The sequence below is a fragment of the Spermophilus citellus genome (assembly GCF_964194105.1).
Source record: "Spermophilus citellus genome assembly, chromosome: 12".
NCBI lineage: Eukaryota > Metazoa > Chordata > Mammalia > Rodentia > Sciuridae > Spermophilus > Spermophilus citellus.
This window is the reverse complement of record NC_138198.1, coordinates 87401994-87421745: the sequence shown is the minus strand read 5'-3', so window position 1 is coordinate 87421745 and position 19752 is coordinate 87401994. Positions and strand designations below refer to the sequence as shown.

The 19752-nt window shown below is 34.8% G+C and overlaps 1 protein-coding gene across 1 annotated transcript in view; it reads left to right on the top strand.

The window, feature by feature from the left end:
• Positions 1-19752, top strand: part of CDH2 (cadherin 2) — a 216686-nt gene that overhangs the window by 140470 nt on the left and 56464 nt on the right. The window contains exons 3-4 of the mRNA XM_081263289.1: positions 15921-16147; positions 17853-17999. Coding sequence (XP_081119415.1) covers positions 15921-16147; positions 17853-17999 — 374 coding nt within the window. The remainder of the gene's footprint in view (positions 1-15920; positions 16148-17852; positions 18000-19752) is intronic.

The window sequence follows — 19752 nt, the reverse complement described above, 5'->3', positions numbered from 1 at the left end:
ACCCGGACAGCTGATTTCATCTCCTGCATAGTTTTCTTAGGTTTTCTTGAGTCCTCTCCTTTTCTCTTCCCTCTCATTTACTGTGTAATATTTCAGATACACAGACAAGGACCTGAGGCAGAAACCATATGGCTTGTTGGAAGAATCACTAGAAAACGAGCTAGAAGAGGAAAGGAGCATGAGGCTTTCAGGACAGGGGCTTAGATAAGGGTTTTGTTCTGTGTGTGATGGGAACAATTTGAGCAGGATCCACACCTGTCCTGAAGAGTGGAAACAAGGGACTATGTAGAGGCTCTTCCTGTGACTTGGCGGGATCATGAGTGACAGTAAGATAAGATGGTAGCTGTGCAGGTGATGAGAAGTGGCCTTGTTGTGGTTATATTTGACACTGGATCTGCAGAACTTACAAATAGAATGAATATATTTGGAATAAGAAAAGTATCAAACCCCACTCCTAGATTCAGAGTCTGAGCATTTGTGTGAAGGGTGAAACTATCCACCATAGCTGTGCAGTTGGTTTTGTTGGGGGGTGTGGAGGCTGAATCAAGAGTTGGCCTTACCATCTATTCAGTTTGAGTTGCCTATTCTATACATCCAGGTGGAGATGTCAAGGAGGCAGTTGAATGTAGGAATCTGTATCTCAGTAGGAGGATCAAAGTTTAAACACACATGTTCAAGATTCTTATTGATAGTAGCTGATTTAAAAACAAACAAACAAAAAAAAGCAAACTTAGGGCTGGTTGCAGTTACTCAGGGTGAGAATGTGAAGTGAGATCCAGGGTTAAATTCTTGAGGCACTGAAGGGGATTGGAGAAGGAACGCCATAGGAACAGGTGTTTAAGTCAGCTTTTTTGCTGCTGTGACTAAAAGACCTGCCAAGAACAATTTTAGAGAAAAAAAGGTTTATTTGTGGGCTCACAGTTTCAGAAGTCTCAGTCCAGAGACAGCTGGCTCCATTTCATGGGGCTTGAGATGAGGCAGAACAACATGGAGGAAGAGTGTGGTGGAAGGAAGCAGCTCACAAGATAAACAGGAAGCAAAGAGAGAGAGTCCACTGGCCAGATACAAATATACCCCAAAGGTATACTCCCAGTGACCCACCTCTTCTAGCCACACCCTACCTGCCTTCATTTGCCAATCAGTTAATCCCATCAGGAGGCTAATTGATTGATTGTGTTAAGGCTGTCATGACCCAAACATTTCTCCTCTGAACCTTCTTGCTTTGTCTCACCCATGAGATTGCAGGAATTAATTTCATTCAGATTGTAGCTGATTGTCGATTTTGTTGGCTGTCCTTAGTACTCGATTTTTTTCATGTATAATGATTTGAGAATTTCAAGCTCATTGTGAATGAGATTTTAGTTTCCAACTCTCCCTTGCTACCTTGCGCAAACCCCACCTCTTCCACAGCTCCAGCCTTATTCCTTGGAGTCCAGAGGCATCCTGGCTGCTGTATCCTCCTTCCTGTACCTTTCATGGTCTGCAGAGGCAGAACTTCCAGGTGCCCCTGATTGTTTCCTATCCAGTTGACAGTTTATACTGGTTCATCTCTGGTCTGCAGAGGTGTTTATTTTGCTCTCAAGTATGGCTAGTTAGTTTCTTTCTTTCTTTTTTATGCCCCTTATAATTTGTTTTTATTGCTGTGCATTGGGACCCACTCTGCCATACCTATCAGAGAGTCTTAATACCTTGAATTTATAGACAATAAAAATCACACTTAATAATTCTTTCATCATTCCTGTTTAGGTGTGTGTATGTGTGGGGTTTTTTTTTAGTCACTGTACCAATTATTCCCAGCGGTTGCTTTTCTTTACCTATATATTTCTGCAAGTTAAATGTCTTCTGTAAGTTAGTTTAATATTTAAACCAGAAAAGATTTTTAGTTTATTATCCTAAATTAGTGTTGTGGGACTTTTAGGCAAAAAAAGGTGCAATTCAGACTAGTCAGCTTATTTTATCTACTCATCAGGACAAGATAAGGATATTTTAGTTTTACTCAATTTATTGTAGCTAATACATACAGATGGGGTAATGGTAAATTGGAAGCAAATAACATGTGCCCAGAACACTTGTCTTAAGTCCTTTTAGTTAACACCATGAAAAATCCTTTAGTAAGTGCTTGTGTATTTACACAGGGTAAATTAAATGTGAGAAATCCTTATCTCTGTAAAATGTAAAGATACCTTGACCCTTCCTAAGTACCCCTAAAAGCTGAGCTAAGTACCACAGGGGCATCTGGGGAGAGTTGGGAAAGGATTAATTCTCCCAGGCAGAGCACTCATGCTCCTCAGATGTTTTCCAGATAAATCACATGGTGCGGAGCTGCAGCATACTTGAGATGGCTGTAATGTTAGTGTGTGACAATTAATCCCATTCACTTTGATATAATTAATGAGAATGGTGAAATAGAAGTGCAGTCTCATCTCCAGGAGGAAATGTCACCCCATTAATGAGGCTAAGGCTTATTATTATCAGTTGAAGCAGCAGATTTTTGAAACAGCAGCTATTGAAACTGCTGAGTTGGTGTATTCTCAGAGGTAGATGTTTCTTTCTGGCAGTGACAGAAGGAGGGAATACTTTTGAAGGGGAGTTTTTGGTGCTTGCTTCCTCCACACACACCTTTTTTTTTTCTCCATAAGCCAGTGATAACATTTTGACATCTCTGCAATTATAGGATACCATAATAAAAATTTAGTAAGCATAAAGTATTACATCTAAATATAACTAACTGGCATTTACAAAGAGCATTACCCATGTGAAGCATTTATGTGTGTGTGTAAAATCCTTAAATTTTCCTTTATTGCTATTATGGTAATGCACTAAAAATATTATCCATTTCTTAAAATGTGCTGTGGGGATTACTGCCCATGTTTTTAGACCCACTCCGTCATGCCATGCTATGAGAAAGTCTTTAGATCTTTAGTTTTAGATTTTTTTTTAAAAAAATCACTTTTAATAGTTCTTTTATCATTACTGCTTAGGTGTGTTCGTGTGTGGTTTTCTTTCACTCATTGTCCCATTGTTTATTAAACTGGAATGAGTTGAACTGGAGCTCAGAAATACTATCTCTTTAAGTTACTGGAACACTATCTTTTGCTACTAGAACTGCTTCCTTGGGTTCATGCAGTAATTCTTCAAAAAGTTGGAAAACATCTGGGAGTGGTGGCGCACACCTGTAAACCCAGCAGCTTGGAGGCTGAGGCAGGAGGGTCACAAGTTCAAAGCCAGCCTCAGCAAAAGCAAAGCGCCAAACAACTCAGTGAGACCCTGTCTCTGAATAAAACATAAAATAGGGCTGGAGATGTGGCTCAGTGGTCGAGTGCCTCTGAGTTCAATTCCCAAAAACAAAAAAAAAGTTGGAATATTGGTAAGGTACCCTGCATTCAATCACTAGTACCAAAAAAAAAAAAAGAAAAAGAAAAAGAAAAAAGGTTGGAAAATAGTGAATTTAGAGACAGTCACAAAATGATATACTGAGTTTTTCAAGTTATATAATGCTATTTCCAAGTTATATGATGATGTTTCCTAAATACTAATCTATTATTAGTATTCTTGCATTAATGAATGTACATGAGAATGTATTGATTTTTATTCGTACTTTAGGGATTTTATGAAATTATTTCAAGTAACTTCATTGCCTTTATAAAGGAATAGTAACATTGCTGAATTTTTAATAGAATTCTTCATATATGAATACTTAATACACAACATGTTGCTAATGTTAGAAAGTGTAGGCAGCCTTTAGAAATAACAGAGTTTGTGTTGCTTTGATTAAATGTTTATAGTTTGTTTTCTTTTAAAAGTCCAACTTGGCTGCTTAGGAAGTACTTCCCAGCACTTAGTGATGCATCCATTTGGTGGATTGGCAGAAAAAAAAAAAAAAGAGATCAGCTTTGAAACTATGAGTTATATATTATTATGACAGTTTTTAGGAATTATATATACATTGCTATTTATATTTGATCATGATCTTTTTCTGCTACTAGCAAGTAAAGGAATAAACATTTCTTAAATTGTTGGGTTTAGAATAAAGTCTTATACTTTTAAAACTATCACCAGGAAATGACTTTGTATATAATAGTTTAATAATTCATTGGACTTTAATTTCAGTTAATGCAATATCATATCATCCCAGTAGGACCAATTTGCTTAATGAACAGTATGTTCCTTGTACCTCTTTCTTTTTTTCAAGAAACAGGTAACATCCTTTTGTATCCTTAAGGTATCTGTAGTGCATTTTGAGCATTTTGAGGCCACATTTTTGAACTCAGTTGAGACAGGTTTATTTTACTTGCCCCCTTCCCTTTCTTACTGGCATTTTGGGAAACTTCGATTATTTAAAATTTGTTTTCAGTAAAATGTATATTGAAAACTCTCTGTATTGGATTCTGTATTGACGTAAGTGGACTGAAATATGGAGCTAGCTAAATTGCCTCAAATTTCAGTGACTGATAGCCATTCGGTTGGGGCAAGGGAAAGTCGGCCACCTGTATTCTGTGATCATAATTTAATTAGAGGTAGTGATATTCAGTGTAATTTGTTAATGGCACATTCTACCAAAATAAAAAAAAAAAGGAGAAGAAGAAGAAGTGAAGAAAGGGAGAGAAAATAATTCTGCCTGAACACTGATAATTTTATATATTTGTAGCTGGATTGTATCAAAAGATAGGGTTTTCATTGCATTGTATGGCATAAAAATGCCTAAAGGAAGAATATCAATGAAGTGAAGAACTGCTTAAATATTGAGTTATTAGGATACTAATAACTAATCCTGATCCTAATCCTAATTCTACTGCTTTTCCAATAGTTAAATATATAAAATTGTATAGATAGCATTATTAGGCTTTTGAAAATCTAAATTTCATATTTTTGACGTCATAATCATTCTTCTCTATTGTCCCCTCTGCTGTGTTGATTTTTTTTTCATTTTCATATCCAAGAAGAACATCATACAACTTCATTCCTTTCTTTTACTCGTGGCAGCTTGTACACAGATGTTAGTTTAATATTACATGACTTTCCCTAGAAAGGGAAAAAAATACCTCCTCTACCAGATTTCATAACATTTTTACAATGTTACAACAAAACTTTTTTTTTCCCCCTTGGGAGAGAAGTGTCAAAACTTTTAGAAATAAAAATGTTTGTCCTTGTGAATTTCACCAACAATAAATTTGATTTAATCAACTTTTATAGACATTCCATTCTAATTTCCCTGCACTGACTACTTAAGGTGACTCAAGTGGAGGCCTTATCAGACATGATGGGCTAGCATGGGCTGCACTGAGTTACCATGTTTTCTGTGCCTAACTCATGCCTAAGTCATCCTTCATGCAGAGTCGCTGGTGAGTTGGTGGGTCATGTGGCTCTCAGGGGTGTTCTCCATGGGGTGGCTCACTCATCCCCAGGTTTGATCTTGTGTAACCTCCATCTATCATGTTCTATGATGACTACCACAGCAAGGGAAGAGGGCAGGAACTCTGAAATGATTCAACCGGGAAGAGATATACATCACTTCACCCCCCAGATTTTATTAGCCCCATCGTCTTGCCTAATTTTAAAGGCTGAGATAAGTGTGATTTCTCTGAATGTCTAGGAGGAGGAGAAAAACCAAAGAAATTGCTGAGCATTACTGTTGTCTAAATAAGGCTTATTATTATTCCAGCAGTAGAGGAAAACAGATCAGCATATCCCACCAGGAATGCCATGAATGATGTACAGGTGTGCTAATGATACTTGTTTACTGATACTTCTTGTTTTGTTTTTTGTTTTTAATTTTTTTAAAATTTTAGAATAAGATGAAAAACATAAATGATTCACATTCTGTGTCTATAGAGAGTACTGCCTTTCGGGCTGTTAGTGGGTCAGTTCCCTGTGCTGAGAGAGAACAATTCTGAAGTAAAAAGAGTGATCTCTCAGGTGGTCCAGAAGGGTAGCAGTCTCAGGCTGCGGGTGTTCTAAAAAGGCCCTGGCATACACACTCTTCCTGTTAATGCCATCCATCTTGTGTCCTTGGAAGGCTCTCTGAATTGCACCTACTTTCCTCATCCACTTCCATTTTCAAAGGTCAATACCAAGATTTCTTAGCTGTTTCAGGTCACTGTTATATTTTGATCCAGATAGCCTTTACCCTGTTAGACTAGGAGAGTTAGGTAAATGAAGATAGAAGGACAGTTGTGGAGAAAGATTTGGCTACCGCTTCTGTAGTCTCATTTTCTGAGCAAATTAGAGTCTTTGGTTTCTTTCTTGCCCCCAAATAGGAAGCAAAAGAATCAGAAGAACATGAAATTACTTTGTTGAACATGCTGCAAGAATAAAAAAAAAAGCATGTCTGGAGACTGTGATTGAACCTACCTGCATGTGACCACTTCTCTACAATTTAAAGTTGCACACAAAAATAGTTTCTGATAAAGCTATTTATTTGATTGATCAGTGGAGTCTAGTGAGTTAAGAGTTGATAGAATCCAGCCTTCTAAAAGATTAAGAAACTAATTAGGTACTATAATATTGATCCCCTAAAATCAAACTTTTTTAAAAATAAAAATATTTTAAAATATTGTTAAATAAAAATATTAAATATTTTGTAATGAAACAATTAAAATTATATTTGAATGCTCTTTATGTCTCTGTTTTGAAAACTTCTTGCAATTGGCTTTTTTTTCTTCTTTTTTGTTATTTTCTGTTACTTTCTAGAGTAAGGCTAGTTTGTATCTGTTGTGGGAAATGGCTCCCAGGTGACATCTCCCTGGGCCATCTCTCTGGCCAAGAACTCACCCCCACCAAGGGCAAGATCCAAAGTTTATCCGTTTCCACACCAAATCCCTGGAATCTGATTGCTACTTTAGTATCATTATGTTTAAATGTAAATGAAGATTTTTATACAAGTATTAATTTTATGAATCTTTCAATTTAATTTGCTTTCAATTTAATTTTCTCATATTTTCACTTTATATAATAGAAGACATTCATTAATTTTACCATTTAAAGTTTTTGTCAAATATCAGAATCATTAATTTTGTTCATTTCAATTGTTTATTTCTTATTCTACATATTTTTCTTCTTTCCTCTCTTCATTTGATTTTCTTTCTTCCTTCCTGCTGGATTCTAAGGTTAACAGTTGATCAGAAATCTTATCTTTAATGGAAATTAATAATCAATGCTTATGCATCATAGAATTAAAATATTCATTTTATGTAAAATTTAGCTATAAATCCCTTAGAATGAAATTAGTGTGGACATAAAGTTGGTTAAATTGCTACAGAAAACTGAAAGTTCCAGAATTACTTGTTTAAAAATATTTTTAGTTGTTCAGGAATATTAAAAATGACTATATTTTAAATATTTTAAGTTATCAATTATTAAGTTAAAATTACTGTTTTTTCCCTAGTTTTACTGTAATGTTTAAATTTCAAACTTTTCATATGCTTGAAAGTATTTTAGAATGCAGATGCTCTTGAATACATTTACACCTTATATATCTTATGTTTATATAAATTATTCCTGCCTGCAATCTATTTTGTCTTTAGTTTTCACTTTTACATATGTTTACATTGTCAACACAATGGATACATCTAGAATGACTGCTGAAGTGACTTTAGAGTCCCTCAAACTCATCCCCCAAATGATGATACCATCTTGGTAATATTATAATAATTCTCTGAAACTGAAAACCATGTACTCTTATATTTACTCTCTTATATGGGGTGAACATTTAATTTGTACGATAAAATAAGCAAATGAAGCTACTTGCAGGACAAATTTTGCAACCATCATACCTGCAAACAGCCATCTTACGTAGAAGTAATTCTGGACTCTCTTTAGCAGAAAGTAGGAAAGAACCTTTATGAGACCAAGTACGGCACTATATGATCAAGCTTTAAAAGTCATTTACACAGTTTCACACTTACGACTTGCCTCCAGCATTTGCAGAACTCCTTATTTTACCAGCCTAAGTATGCCTCATTGGTGGTACACTGGGAGACAGTGAAGCAGAAGAAATATTGAAAGAATCATTTGTGCAGAATACTTTCAAGACAGGCCGTGATGGCCTCATAGTGATCGCAATAATCAAAAGAATTATTAAATCAAAAATGTTGTCATTGCATATCAGGGACTTTAAGGCATTAGCAAATACGATAGCACTGGAGGGAATCTTTGAACATCGTTATTTATTGTGAAAAATAAATGCAAGGAAGTAAATGAATACTTTGAAACAAGATATTGAGCAGATGTTACATGAGGCTGATGCTCTGGCCCTGGTGTAAACAGGTTATAAATGGCATGAAGGTGTAAACATCAAGAGTTTAATCTGAAAGTTTTATTCACATGCAATCTCCTATATATGAAAGATTGCTCATAAATTTTAATTCCACAAAAATTGGTATGAGAATATGAATAAATAAATGGCTACAGCTTTGTGCAAAGATAAAGGATTAGCATGCCATATTTACTGTTATATACCAAGGTACACAAAAAAAGTGTCCAAAAGATACTTTTTTCCCCAAGAGTTTATCAGCTAATAGAAAAATGGATTTTGAGCATGTTTGACTGTTGCTTACTGCAGATTTGTTAAAGTGAGTTATTCACTTGAAGAAATTGCTAACATACCTGACTTTTTTAGAGCACCTGAATGAACTTAATTGAAAACTGCAAAGCCCTGTCAAAAATATTACGTGCACAGAGCTTATGGATTTGAAGAAAAAAATTCTGCTTTTGAAAAAGGATAAAAATGACTCATTGTGATACTTGGGTGGTGTTATATCTCAAATCCTAAAGAAAAATAATATTAAGACTATTAGCAATACTGCAAAGACTTGAGGTAACATTTCAATACTCAATGTTCTGAAACACTTATTGGGGAAAAGTTTTGAAAGTCATTTACATTTCCGTGAGGAATTTCAACATTACATTTGTCAATGCAGGAAAAAGAAGGAATATGAGACTTATACATTATCCCTCATGGAACATTTCTATCCTTTCAAGAAAAAGTGATAGATATTATATTGCCCTTTGCTGACACCAACTTTTGTGAATAAAGCTTTCATTAATGGCAATTATCAAGAATCTGATGTTGCAAAAAAAAAAAAACTTGTTACAAAAATGATATTTCACAAATGCAAGCTCAAATGTCTTATTAAAGATTTTTTAAATAGTTTAGTTGGAAGTTCTATACATATTAAATAGTTCACATATGCCCTAAAACTCCATATTTCATTTTTCTTATAATTATATGTTATAAGGGAAATGTAATGACTTTTTTCATCAAGTTCCTTATAGGCATTTCCAAAATGTCTCCAGGTTTAACCCATTGTGCATGTGTGAAAAGGATGTGGGAGTCCCTGGAATAGCAACAAATTTTTTTTTTTTTTTTTTTGTGGAGGGTGGGAGGATGTTTTTCAAATGGAAACTTGGGAAGAGCCTAGATTGGCAAAGGAAAATCTAAAGCAGATTTTTAACATCACTTGATAGCCATTCTCCATTAGAATCAACATGTAAAAAAGCATTAAAAATACAGTGAAGACAGCTTCTTCCACACTTCTTTCCTCCTGTGTTTTCAACAGATATCTAGTTCATTAATAATTATTGCTCTGTGCCTATGGAAGGGGAAGTTCTGCTAACCTTGTGAATCTATTTTTATTTTCCCAATGCCTTCAAAAATAGCAATTAAGGTAAAAAAATTTTTTTTAAAGTCAATGGCATATTTAGGGATGAAAATCCTTTACTATATTCTAATTGTTTCTAAATATGGTATGTTTTACTTGAGCAAAAATTAGAAACCATATGTGAGTATTTTCACATTTTCATTCGTATGGTTTATGTAGTGCTATTAACTGCTAATACATTTAATACATAAGATCTGTGGTTTCCTGTTAACACTTTATAAGGATATTATGGTTTTATGGTTAACATTAATTTAAGAGTAAAAAGGTACTTTAAAATAATTATTTCCCTGGTGTTTAATTTAATGTTAATCATGTTAACAAAGTTTTATGCAGGGAAGAGCACAGTAACTGCATATTATGCATGTAAACTATGTAATAGTGTAATAAAAATTTCTTGCTTAATATTATAGTGTCCTTAGCTACAAACATTTAATTGTGTGAAGACTTATTTTAAATTTGATTAATTCTGTTAGCCAAGCTTGTTCTTTCAGTTGTCCCAGGAAATGCATTTCCTTTGCTCCCATGTTACAAAACTCTGGAGTTTTTCCTGTGCCATATTTGAACACTTAAGCAAAATTAATGTTATAATGTAAGGAAGATGGTGCTGTCAGGGGAAAGATTTTAAGTCAAATTCCTTATCTCCATACATAGGATACCTACATAAATTGTTGATCAGATTGCATTGTGCAGCCAATACCAGCTTGAGGTGATTCGCTGGAATCAGATTGAGAGAGACTGAGGGTATTGACAACTATCCATTCCTTTCAGAAATCTAATAATAATAGCAAGTTAGGACATCCTTTGCAAGGAAAGCATTGTTTTAAATAATTTCAGTTTTTAGATCACTTCATGTTTACAGAAAAACTGATGCAAAGTTATAGACTTTCATGTGTTTTCCTCCCTCCCCACAGGTTCCTTCCCATGTTATTAACATCTTGCACAATGTGGTGCATTTGTTACAACTGATAAACCAATGATACATTACTGCACGTCCACAACCAATGATACATTACTGCACGTTGACAATAAGGTCCATTAAGTGTTGTACAGTTCAGTGGGTTTTGCTAAAAACATGATGTTATGGTTTCACCATGATTGGATCATACAGAATAGTGTCACTTCTAAGGCTGAATTTTAATTTAATTGCAATCTAAGATAAATTTGTCTGTGCCCCCACATTTTAAAAAAATGATAAAACTTTTGTGTTTGGAAAAAATAAAGTGGAAAATATTGTTCACGTTTTTTCCATCATATCTATGAAGAAGGTACTTTTAATAACAGAAACAAGTTGACTCCAGCAAATTATATATTTCTTTCTAGAAGAACCAAAGACTCATGATGTTTGCCTTACTTTCTTCATCTTCAAATTTCAATTTTGAATTTCATTTTAATTTTTACACATGTCTCTTGCCTATCTCTCTCCCCCTTTCAAAATGGCTTTAGTCCATCTTCACTTAATATTTTTATCACAAAAACATCTTTGAAAGGCTATACACTAAATTTAATTTATCAATTATGAATATATATTACTGGTGTGATCAAGATTCTGTAATTTAGCAGTTTTCCCTCCTTTTTTTTCCCTATTAACTTTTAAGTTTCTGTTAAAAAGAAAATCCTCTTGCCAGGTGCAGTTGTGCACCTACCAGCTTGGGAGGCTGAGGCAGGAGGATCACAAGTAGGTGCTAAGCAATTCAGTGAGACCCAGTCTCTGAATAAAATACAAAATAGGGCTCAGTGGTCGAGTGCCCCAGAATTAAATTCCCACCACCCGACCCCTGAAAAAAAAAAAGAAGAAGAAAGAAAGGAAATCCTCTTGTGTATGTTTCAGAGCATGGTCCTAGAGCAGAGGTAAATCTTGGCAAATTTGAGAAAATATTCCTAGCTACATCTAGATCATAGATGAACATGACAACAGACAATAAATATTAGCCAGTAGATAATAATGGAATTTACATTTTCCTGTTGGAATTATCATTCTAGTTTGCATAGCTTGAAAATAATAATACATCACTAACACTGATGAAGCAGGTAACTGAGCCAGGCACTGGAAATGGAATACTTCCCAACCTTGGGATGAAGTCAAGAGTAATATCTCACCTATGGGAACTTTCTCAATTGAAAGTTGACTAATTTTAATTTTAAGTATTAATTCTTTGTACTGGCTGAATGTGCAAAGGGAATTATATAATGCAATATACTTCGTCAAGCTTGAATAATACCCCAAAACTTTGCTTATTTTAATATTAGATCAAATGAAAATTAACATTTTTTTAGAACTCAGAAAAAATTTAATAACAGATATATAAAACCAATCCATACTTGGTATAGGTTAGATAGAGATAATGTGAAACAACTAATTAACTTTAATTAACTGACCTTTATACAATTTCCTCCAAAATGCTTCTCCAGTGTCAGACTCTCTAGGGTCAACCATTGCTCATTCATAGGATGTCTAGGGACCTTTGTTTAAAAAAAAAATTCATTTTTTTCCCCTGCTCTGAAAGTGCATTTTCCCCCCCGAAGTCCTCTTCTTTCCCTTACTATTATTGTGTAGGTCTGGACTCTCTTCCCAAATTCATTATGTTGGAAGCATGATCTCTAATGTAGCAAGGATTAATCCAACAAGTGGATTAATCTATTGACAGATGAATGGACTACTGGGAGGTAGGACCTACTTGGAGTCACTTAGGGCATGACATTGGGCTTTATCTGTCCTTGACTGCTTCCTCTGTCTGTGGCCTGGCTGCCAGAAGCTAAGCAGCCTTCCCTACACCATGACCTTCCGCCATATACTGAATCCTCCGAAACCATAAGCTTTGGCTTATGACAAGATATATGAGTTGTTCTTCTCATATATTTTGTTCACAGTGATGCAAAGATAACTACATATTCTCTGAAGCACTGACACCTGAATCCAAAGAGTTAACTAGTGCTGAATCAAAAGAACAGACACCCATAGTAACCAAGAGTTAGCTCTCCTTTTCTGTCTGCTCACATTCTCACTCCACCTGAAGGGGCTTCAGCTACTGCCCTCTATAGGACACTTAGGATATATTCCGATTTAATTACTTTTCATGCACTATTTACCATGGTGCTCCCTAAAGTCTAAATTTAGCATTATTTTTCTCACAAGCATTTATCAGGCCTCTGTCATTTCTTTAATTTTTATTTTTTAAAGCCTTAGATTTCAATACTCAAGAGTTATGATTTTAAATTCTTTGGCAGTTTCTTAAGGAAATGACTAGAAGTGGAAGAGCCATGGGCACAAATGGCTGCCCAAGTTTTCCTTCTTCATCTGTAGAACAAATAGTGATTTCCACTTCAGGAGGCTGTCAAGGTAAAAGTGTAATAACCTGATTTTAAGTGTGCCGCGCAGTACCTAGAATTTAGCAAATACTCGTTCAATTTTTTGCACTATCAGCAAATAAATACAAATTCGGATTATTTGAAGGACCTGTGTTGTTTTCATCACTAAATGTTGCTATCACACATTAAGTTTCCAATCTGATTCTAGTTTTTTTGAAAAGTTGTAAGATTTTAATGGATTATTGAAGGAGAATTAATGTCGTCCCTATCACCATTAGGTGTCCTAGTAAACAAAAGAACCACTATCAAGAAACCAGAATGAGTCTACAGTCTGCCATTCTAGTCAAAAGAAACCTTTAATAAAGAAGCATTATTGTTAATAATTATTATAATATAAAAGTTAATGTGTTTGAATGGACAAGAAGTGCAAAAAATAATTAAAATGGAGAATTCATGGCTCTCCTAAGTCAGGGAATATGTTGGCATCTTCTGAAGGACATCTTGGGGGACTCCTCCCCCGGAATGATGGCCTGGCTCTAGGACTGTGGTGTGGAAAAATGGGAAGTGTCACCCACAAGTTGATGAGTGTGGGATGTGGGTAGCAGTGAGGTAGGGGATGACTAAGGAATCTGCTGCAGATTATGTGTTAGAAATTGATGTAAGTAAGATGAAGACAGAATGATCAGGAAGTGAAAGAGCATTCAAAAAGCATTGCCCAGTAGCCTAAAGACTTCATGTACAATATTATGGATTCTAAGCCAGGAGGAGAAAATCACAGCAGAGGTCGAGTCTAGCAGTGGGTGCCAGGACTTGGATCTGGGAGACCACCAGAAGGCCAGGGCAGCAACCCAGGTGTGTATAGTTGAGGTTAATGCCAGAGTGGCACAATTTAAAGTGAAAATGTGAAAGAGTATAAAATCGTTCAGATCTAGCCTAAGAATCATGAATTCCTTTGGTAATATTCGAAAGGTAGAGGTTATACTAAAAGATGGTAAAAAGTCTTTCATTTCGACTTCTCAGCAAGGTTCCAAAAAAAAAATTTCAGTTTTTATTTGGTTGTCTTTAATAAAAGATAAGCAGTAAATGTCCTTGTTTCCTAGAAAATATCCCTTCCTTAAAAAAAAAAATCACATGGCATGGAAAAATTGGGTAATTCGATATCAATTAGGATACTTCCACTCTAAAGATAAACCTTTTGGTTTAACATAATTTAGTTTGAAATATTATTTTATTCTCATTTTGAAATGATCAGTGTGAAGAAGGATGATATGTGTGGCATTATGTGGAAAATAATATATTCAATAGTTAAAGTATTTTATTACTTCTATCAAGAATTTTATGATTACGAAGGGAAATAAGCATCCATGTTATTTGGCTGTGGTTTTATGTACATTGCAGTGAATTTATATTAATGAAAATAAAAGAACTGTTATCAGTTTGTATAGGGGTAGGGGCAGTTTGTAAAATTTTTTCTTAGATCATGAGGAACGTGAAATGCATGTGATTATGGTTTGTAATATGTACCTGTTGATTGCTTTCCAAAGCATATCCTATGTAATCGGGGTCAGAATACAGTATCAGTCATTTATGGAATCGAAAAATTGCTTTTTCTTTGATGCTTTTACCTGCTAATCCCATAGAATTTTTCTTCAAAAAGAACAATTAAGGACTGCAAGGGAAATAATCTTTCTTAGAGAATATTTGTTTTTATTATTTTATTTTGTCTTGAATATGTCCAATTCTTCATTCATAAAAACAATTTAACTTTTGTTATTTGTTGAGACATCAGTGGATTGACATTCCATTTTAAAAATCATTGATTTTCTTCAATCTTAAGTCATTACACTTGAGATTGAGATAATTAAGATCTTGAAATCTTTTTAATCCTTCTATTCTTAAGGCATACTTTTTTTTTAGTTTTAAAATTTATTTTGAGGACATTTTTATTTTCATGTTTGGGGAAATTTTATAAAATTGCTGCTTAACTGAACTATTACAAGTACCAGGAAGGATAGAAATTGCTAATTATTCACCTTTCAATAACCATGAAGTCTTGTACTTCTAGAGCACAGAGCACATTCAACATCAATAAAGAAAAATAAACATAGCAGTATTATTTCTTTCTTTAAACATTTGTTCAAAAATTATGCATTAAGATGATCTGCAAGGAAATATACAGAATATCCAAGATAACTAAGGAAATTTGTCTTTATTGGCTCTATCAGTGAATGTCAGGCATGGTTGTGAAACTGGTAGTAGAGCCAAGATAGCTACATGAAGATGGAAAACATGGGGTTTGTTCTACCTTCAGTGACAATGAGATTAGGAGTGGAAGGCAACTTCCTTGAAATGCATCAGGGTGAACAGCAGGTGTAGCTGAAGGTGGGTACCCAGGGGACTGTGGAGAGGAGGGGCAGGCTTTAAAATGAGAGATGCCCGGCCACAACCCCAAACTACTGTGAAACAGTCATCTCTTGGTATCTGTAGGGGATTCATCCCAGGACCACAACAGATGAAAATTCCAGGGATGCTCAAGTCCCAGGCATAAAATAGCGTAGAAACTTCATATAACCTATGCACCTCCTCCCACATATTTTAAATCGTCTAGATTTCTTATAATACCTCATGCAATGTACATGTCCTGTTAGTAGTTTATCATCTTCTATAGGGAACAATGACAAGAAAAAAGTTTGCATGTGTTCCATACATCAGCAAAGATATAATTTTTTTTTTTTTTTTTGGAATACTGCACTTGAGGTTGGTTGAATCTGGGATGCAGAACCTACAGATGTGGAGGGCCCAACTGCATTCTATGAAATTAAAATGCCGCTAATCATGTAAAACTAAAACTTGTGTTTCATGCTACTGCATTTTATCATCTAAACTAAAATAGATTTAAGTATCAGTTGTCTTTGTATTTGTTGTGTAGTTAGACGTATATTTGCTCTTTTACAGTGAAGTTTAGCAACTGCAATGGAAAAAGAAAAGTACAGTACGAAAGCAGCGAGCCTGCAGATTTCAAGGTGGATGAGGATGGTATGGTCTATGCCGTGAGAAGCTTTCCACTCTCTTCTGAGCATGCTAAATTCCTGATATATGCCCAAGACAAGGAGACCCAAGAGAAGTGGCAAGTGGCAGTAAAACTGAGTCTCAAGCCAACCTTAACCGAGGAGTCAGCAAAGGTATAATATTGGAGCTGATGTCTACAAAACAAAAATTAATACAGTAAAAAAAAAGTGTGTGTGTGCCTACACATTTTGCTTCATATCACATGAAATATCTATCTGGCCAATATTTGAATTTTTTTTATCAACTGCAGTTACTTTACCAGTATTTTTAATCTTTTAAAATACTAAGCAAGTATATTTTAAGTGACCAGAAATTATATTTGAAAGATTTGTTTATACTTTGAGATTATAATTTAATTAAAATTAGAAGTAGTTTGTTTTACATTTCTTAGAAGCTTTATAAGCTGTTAAATATAACCACAAAATAAACAATTCTTTGCACGTCGTCATCAGTCAAATTTATTAGATGGGAAATACAGATTTACAGTAGTAACAGAAAAGCATTTCTGGCAATGAGTGTTAGGATCTGTTTTGTCCCTTAATAATCAAATTGGGAGTGTGAATTATTTATACTACTGATATGACTTTTAGGAATGATATACTCCCTCTGGTGGAAGCTGCTGTGAGCCTACATAAAATAAACGAGGTACATTTCCAAGAGAGTCCTGTTCAATTCAGTTCAGAAACATTTATTGAGCATTTACTTTGTATAAGTCACTATATTAAGTACTTTGAACAAGATACAATAAATTCTTAAGTGAAGTTATGATAATATTATTTTCAGACTATTCTAGTTCTTTGATTTAATTCAAAACAGTTACTGAGGGAGCATACCCATATATTCTAAAGTTCATGGTTTGATGAACTGTGACTATTACATTATGCACATTTATTGTACTGTGAGAGACAAGAATACACATAATCAGTTCTGGTATTTAATCGTAAATGTGATATACACAACCATAATCAAATGAGAATGAATATATGTAAGAAAAATGTCATTTTTTTCTTGTGATATTTGTTGAGGTTTCATTATGTGAAATTTTAATTAATCAATTAACTATTAAAGGGAATCATGTCATTTGTGTAATATAAAATAAGAACCTGGTAACTAATGGAGTAAAAAGACACTTTTATTGTTTTTGATGCTCTGTGTCCTAACAAACTAACTTGGGTATTTGCACTGAAGCAGGAAGGGCTAATGGCTAAAATGTCTACAGATATTGGGAGAAACAGAAGAAAATGTTGACATCTAGCAGAGATTAATACCTAGTGTGCAAAGTGGGTCATTTGCAGCATACATCATGGCTGACATAGGTTTAGAATAATTACAGCATTAATTCTGTGGGATTTAATAGGGTCATAAATATTTGAGACATTCCTTAGCAGTATGTATTAAACTTCCCTTGGAATTCAAATTATATTTTAGCACATCAAAATCTAAATTTAATGTACAGTAGCACATTACCTGAACTGTGGTTTAAACTAATGAGAAATATATAAAAGGGTACTATTAAGTTTTGCTCAGTACTAAGCTACTATCTAAGATGGTTTATAGAAACTGCAAATAGTTTACACACCTGAGCCCAATAATAAATTGTTCAGAATTCAACGTTTCAGTGAACAGTGCAATTCAGAATTCTTATGCTGTTTGTTTTCTATTATTTTAATAAGGGGATAAGGACAGGGCCTCCAGAGTTATTTTCTGTTCATAATAAACTGTGGTTCCTACACTTTCAGGTACCCATTAATATTGATGTTCTTTCAGAAAATGTTTTTCCTAGTACTCAGGAATGTCTTGTTATATTTTAATGCAAAGGAGTCCCATGAAATTGAAGAGATAGTATTCCCAAGACAATCCACCAAACACAGTGGATACCTACAAAGGCAGAAGAGAGACTGGGTCATCCCTCCCATCAACTTGCCAGAAAATTCCAGAGGACCTTTTCCTCAAGAGCTTGTCAGGGTAAGATGGTGCAATTTTAATAATTCCCATGGCATGTGGTATTTATCTGTTAGAAAAATTTTGTGTTTTTTTTTTACAAAGTAAAGTTTATGACATGTATATGGAAAACATTTTTTTTCTGTAGATAGGTTTTCTATAACACTGTAGAAACCCATTATTGTTTTCCTTGGTTATCTCTTGCACTGTTTGTAGGCAGCCCCCACTGTGGTCCTGGATGCTATGGATGTAATGCTTGTTCCGTATGTGAATACTAAGGCTACGTGCATCCCCACCCACTCCTCACCCACTCTCAGTACAGACCCTGGAGCTGCCTTGCTGGGAGCTGGGCTCTCTGTGGAGATCTCTGCCCTCCACAGACAGCTTTGGGGCCAAAGAAGAAAAATAAAGGGCAATCACTGCTAAAAAAATGCCAGCACCAAGTGCATTTGAAAGTTTTTTAAAAGGAAAAAATGACCTCTGATACCATTATCAGAATCCCTGGGGGCAGTGTAAAACCAAAGGCTTTCAAATCTGAAGTTAGTTTTTTGTTTTTGGTTTTTTTTTTTTTTTGGTTACTCCAGATGCAGATTTTTTTTGCATGTTTAGTAAAATTATCAGCCCATTATTCATGACAAAAGGACAATAAGACAAAATCATTATATTTCCATTTGTTAAAATGTAAACGTTCTTATGGATGATTATTTGAGCATGCGGACTCGTATTATTGAGAGATGTGGGTTTTTTAATAAACCACTTATTTGTGTTGTATATTCTGTCCTTTGTACATTGTAATTCAATTTACCAATGAGCATAACACCCAAACCAAGGTGCTATTTTTCTATTTCAGTGGAATATGAGAAAATAGAGAATGGTGTTTTAACTTTAAAAAAAAAAAACGCAATCAGATTTTACTAATGAATTTAGTTTATTTACCCAACACATAAAGATCTATTATTATTACCTCTAAATGGTATTGCCCAGTCAGCCCTTTTTATGCCTGCCTGCCTTCTTCTCTGTCTAGAGATTCTCTTCAACCTCCAATGGCTACTCATACATTGACTTAATTTTCCCAGGAACCATTGTATTTGGAGGAGAAGTAAATGTGTTTATAGTGGCTGTACAGTTTGGGAGTATAAAAATATCTCTTGAGATCTTTTCTCATATGCTCCTTATTAATAAAGAATTGTAGTATTAGTTGCCTTTTTAAAATGATATGGAGGGCTGGGGATGTGGCTCAAGCCGTAGCGCGCTTGCCTGGCATGCGTGCGGCCCGGGTTCGATCCTCAGCACCACATACCAACAAAGATGTTGTGTCCGCCGAGAACTAAAATAAATAAATAAATTCTCTCTCTCTCTCTCTCTCTCTCTCTCTCTCTCTCTCTCTCCCTTTCCTCTCTCTTTAAAAAAAAAAATGATATGGAAAGCTTTCTTGCAATGAAGAGTCTTTGTACAAGGCAAATACCAAAATATGATGTCTAGGCTCCACCATGTTGGAGTTCTGTGTAAGCATATTTCACACTATGGGTAGATAATTATTTCTTACTGTAACTGATAAAAAAAAAAAAAAAGGTGAACAGCGTTTATTTCAATTAACTTGGACACCTGTTACTGGGTTAAACAGTCTAACCCAGAGTTTCTGTCTAAAAACTGACGCTCCTAAATTTTGACTTTTTGCACTACTCCTAGTGAGCATTCTTTTAAAGGTGAACATTGTCCCCCGTCTTTCTGGGGATAGGTGACATCTCTTTTTGAAGGCTGTTACCAAGAAGCAGAG